A 4,358-nucleotide genomic window follows, 5' to 3' on the forward strand; every position below is an offset into this window, starting at 1 on the left:
TGACTGACTGACTGACTGAATGACTGACTGACTGACTTACACACCGAGCGCAAACCATAAGTCCCCTCCGGTATCACCGGTAGGGGACAATAAATTAGGAAACTATATTATTAAAAGATTAGTTAGTGCACTCTAGAGGCCAATGTTTTGCCAAATCACATGACGTGTGTTCAGATCATAAATCCCTATAATATACGATCGAGTTCGTAGTTGGGTCACATGGGTCTAACTCTAGTACACAAGGTTAATAACAAAAAATGTGACAGAACCCTAAAGACCAAATGTATTGCCCCATCTTCATGAAACTTAGTGAGAACATTTGTCCCAATGACATCTCAGACGAGTTAGGAATTACTAGGTCCAATTAAAGTAAAATCTGGAACCTAGAGAGGTGTGCTATCTTTGTTAACCCATTTATGACTAGCGTCTAGAAAAAAAGGCATTTACAAACAGCGTAGACCCAGATGAGACGCCGCATCATGCGGCGTCTCATCTGGGTCTGCACTGTTTGCTTAAAGGAATTTCTGTAATTAATATTTTAAATATAGAAATAACTATAGATCTACTAGACATCCCTTATTTTGGAAATAGATTGATCCAATTAAGTAGGATGGGAGAGTCTACTAGGCATAAATGGGTTTAAGTAGTGGGGCAGTTTTCTCACGTGTAACTTTTTATGAACCTTTTACTTACTTGGGATTTTATATGAGCACCGTATAACCTTTTCCCCCTTGTTCTTACAATACTCATCAAATGTGACTCTAATATCTGTTGTTCTTTGTATTCTTGATAGCCGGATTTTCCCGTAAGGCTCCATCACTTATTTGTGACGTCTTTGAAAAACGGCAGCCTTCATATTAATATCTGTTACTCGTCGAAGTTCCCGGTGCAGACATCTTGGATTATCGACGAAGGCTTTGTTCCAACTTGTAAGAGGGGCATGTTTGCTTTTGGAAAAATATAGAGGATATGTGTTGGATTCAGTGGAATATCGATTTAAATTCACGAGTGATCATAGAAAATAATATTTTCACGAGTGAATATATATATTTGCTATGATCACAAGTGAATTAAAACCGATATTCCGCCGATTTCAACACATTTTATTTTTATTTTATGCTTTTTCCACCGTTTATTTACAGTGTAAAACGAGTTTGACTGGAGAATTTCGCTAACCTAATGACGTCATTTCGTAAAATAAATCGATAATTTTCACTGTTATTTTTCAGTTTGAAACCGTGAATTATCAATATCAGTTTTAATTCACTGATATTTCTCTATAAACCACCGGAAAGCATCAAATAATTTTGTTTTAGAATGTTGAACAAAGTTTGAGTGTTTTCATGCAGGACTAATGCAGGCGAATGAGTCTTATTTATAATGTGTTCAATAAATGCTTTGTTACTTTTTTAATATATAGGGTGATTAGTATCCATTAAAAACATGCGACTCTTTTCAAACACATTATGTTAGAAATTCAGTTGAACTCAACTGTGTCTGCAGTCGAATGTTGTAACATGCTATGGTCAATGTCATTGCAGCGTTAGGGTAAAATGTTACAAAATAATTGCGAGTAAAAGTCGCCATCTTGTGAAAACAAAACGCAACCATTGTAGTTTCCGTTAACAAAAGACGATTAAAAGTGCGAAGGGTTTATCCGTTTTCACGCATCTTGTTACGCCTGTTTGGTTTATTCATAAAATGAGCTAACATCTGGTTAAGACCTACACTTTTAAGATTGTGTTGTACTTTTATAACGATACACGAAGGGTGTTTAGTTCAAACCAGGGACATTTAACCCATGTATGCCTAGCGTCTAGAAAAACGGCCTTGGCAAACAGCGCAGACCCAGATGAGACGCCGCATGATGCGGCGTCTCATCAGGGTCTGCGCTGTTTGCTTAAAGGAATTTCTGTAAGACATTTTCTAAATATAGAAATAAATATACTAGACATCACTAATTTTAGAAATAAATTGATCCGATTTAGAAGGTTGGGAGAGTCCACTAGGCATAAATGGGTTAAGCAAAAACAACAATCGGTAGTGATTTTCACGAAGTGTTGCGCACGCCCAAATGGTTTTCTCAGCTATATATCTGAGAATGCTGCCAATCAATTACCATTGTAAACGGCAATGATTTTTTCCTTTCAGTTTTGAGCCCGAAAGCTCTTGTGAGTGAGACTAAGCACTCTAATGGTTCCATCTCCGCCAGTATGGAGCTTCCACCGGAAGTCCCTTTGACGCTGCTGCGTTTCCACGTGGCCTGCAAGAAGCAATCGTTGCTCGTGTATACGGTACTGTATGTGTCGCACGGCATGGCGGACACATTCGAGGAGATCAAACAGTTTTCCCTGTACATGCCGCCCGCGAATGAGGTTGGAATCACGCCTGGCGGGGAGGCCCGCTTTCACGCCGTCGTTGACACATCAGGGACGAAGTATAAGTTCGGTCTCCTACAAACAGAATTATCCGTCTACAGTAAACGCCTGGGCGAAGTTGCCAACAGTTTCTTTACCAACTATGCAGCATTCTCGTTTCTACCAACCAACACGTCGAGTCCCATTGCGCAGAGACAAATCGTCCAAACGTCTACCGAATATCACGCAGACATTATCCTCACTTCCAAAGAGCTGTACAAGAACGGCGCAGTGGTCTCGATACTTGCGGGATGTGCGAACCCAACGTCGCTCATTCAGCGCATGGATGTTAAGAAATTGATGTACCTCCGACCGATGGGCTCCAGGGAACCAGTCGCGCCAGGCACTCTAGGATTTATCGACGAGGAGTATAACATCCCTGTGCAACCGTCCGAGCATGCGTTGGTTCGCTGCAAGCTGGTAGGTAACCCGGTGAAGAACATAACGCTTCACATGAAGCCGGCACGCGGCGGGGACTATGTTCCGGTGGACGCCCCGGTGAAGCTGACAGCGATGGAGTACGAAACGACGGCAGTGTTCCACCTGCTCAACACCAGCAGTAAGGACGCGGGCGGCTATATTTGCAAGGCCACGGATGGAGTGACGGAAGTGCGGACGCGGAACCACGAACTCTCGATCCTGACAGCGGATAAGGTGAAAACGGCGGCATAGATGCATAGCCCGTGCGCATCATGTTTTACGCAATACTTATTACAAACGGTGGACGGTGTTTTTTTGCGGCCAGAGTATTTATGTCTTTATTAATGTGCAGTACAGATAATTAGATCATGATTTCGTTTGAATGGTTATTTTAGAATAAGGCTTCTAAAAAAGCGTTGAACACTACTATAAAAGGGTACAAGTAGTCCCGGATTACCGATTAGGCAGAGTATGCAACTGCCTATAGGCCCCGCGACTTTTCGGGGCCCCACGAGACCGTGACGGAATAAAACAATCTCACCACGAGACAATCAGTGATTGTTTTCCTAAATTCCTAATCTTATAATGATACAATCTCCACGCAGAGTTGTCGTTCCTTGCTCTCACATACAACTCTGCATAAGGCTCAGCACGCCATTTTGTCTACCAAATAGCTAAAACCGAACAAACGCATACAATGTATATTTGAATGGATATTTAAGATCGCATGCAATTAATTAAGAACTATGACTTTTAAATGTACGATAAATCGTGCAAAAACTTGTGCGTTTTAATGCAACTCTTTGGAACTATTTTATTGCCCATTTACACAGATGTAATCATTCCACGCACTTCACAAATGTAAACAATTGTACATATTTTTTATTGAGTGACGTTAGGCATTGCTTCGACGTATTTATGTATGTCGGTTTCTTAACATAAAAAAAACATAGCAATTTTATAATAATTAATTAAGATTGATATAAGATATCATGGTATGAGATGGTTTTCTTTAATGCAGTTAATGCAATGTAACCGTCGTGCAAGAGATTGTTTAGTATACTGTAACCTCACTGATGAACGCTTGGAATGATCATGACATGAATGAGACGCTTTCATAACAATAGTCCGTTCTGAGCCCAACACAGAGGTGAATGTAATGTGACCGTCGTGCAAGAGATTGATAATGATAATGTCGTATTGGCAACACCGCATTATGAATTTTATAACTAGAAAAGGAAATATGTAACTGGCATGCTAATTTAAAAGGGAGAACTCGACTGGCCACGGGCGTTTTAGTACTCATTAGGCCGACTAGGGGTCTGGGCCATGGGCCCTTAACGTTTCACTGCCTATGTGCCTCCATGGCGCTTATCAGACATTTGTACATGTACTAGCGTTCCCCCAAGGAGAAATACGTTGGAATATTGCTCGTTGAACGACATGAGTACGTTGCTACTTAGATATTTTTTCTTAAAACCAAATGTCTTGCAATCTCAAAAATGGTTTATGCATCTTAAA

The 4,358-nt window shown here is 40.8% G+C and overlaps 1 protein-coding gene across 1 annotated transcript; it reads left to right on the forward strand.

Annotated features, from left to right (window-relative positions):
* Positions 1 to 797: 797 nt before the first annotated feature.
* Positions 798 to 3,505, forward strand: LOC127842715 (uncharacterized). Its single transcript, XM_052372395.1, has 2 exons — positions 798 to 929; positions 2,152 to 3,505. The coding sequence occupies exon 2, from the start codon at positions 2,214 to 2,216 to the stop codon at positions 3,087 to 3,089; it is 876 nt and encodes a 291-aa protein (XP_052228355.1). The 5' UTR covers positions 798 to 929; positions 2,152 to 2,213; the 3' UTR covers positions 3,090 to 3,505.
* Positions 3,506 to 4,358: the final 853 nt, after the last annotated feature.

The sequence above is a fragment of the Dreissena polymorpha genome, chromosome 8 (assembly GCF_020536995.1).
Source record: "Dreissena polymorpha isolate Duluth1 chromosome 8, UMN_Dpol_1.0, whole genome shotgun sequence".
NCBI lineage: Eukaryota > Metazoa > Mollusca > Bivalvia > Myida > Dreissenidae > Dreissena > Dreissena polymorpha.

What these genes read in the sequence shown, in the direction of transcription:
- LOC127842715 (XM_052372395.1), top strand. Translation starts at nt 2,214, where the DNA reads ATGGAGCTTCCACCGGAAGTCCCTTTGACGCTGCTGCGTTTCCACGTG.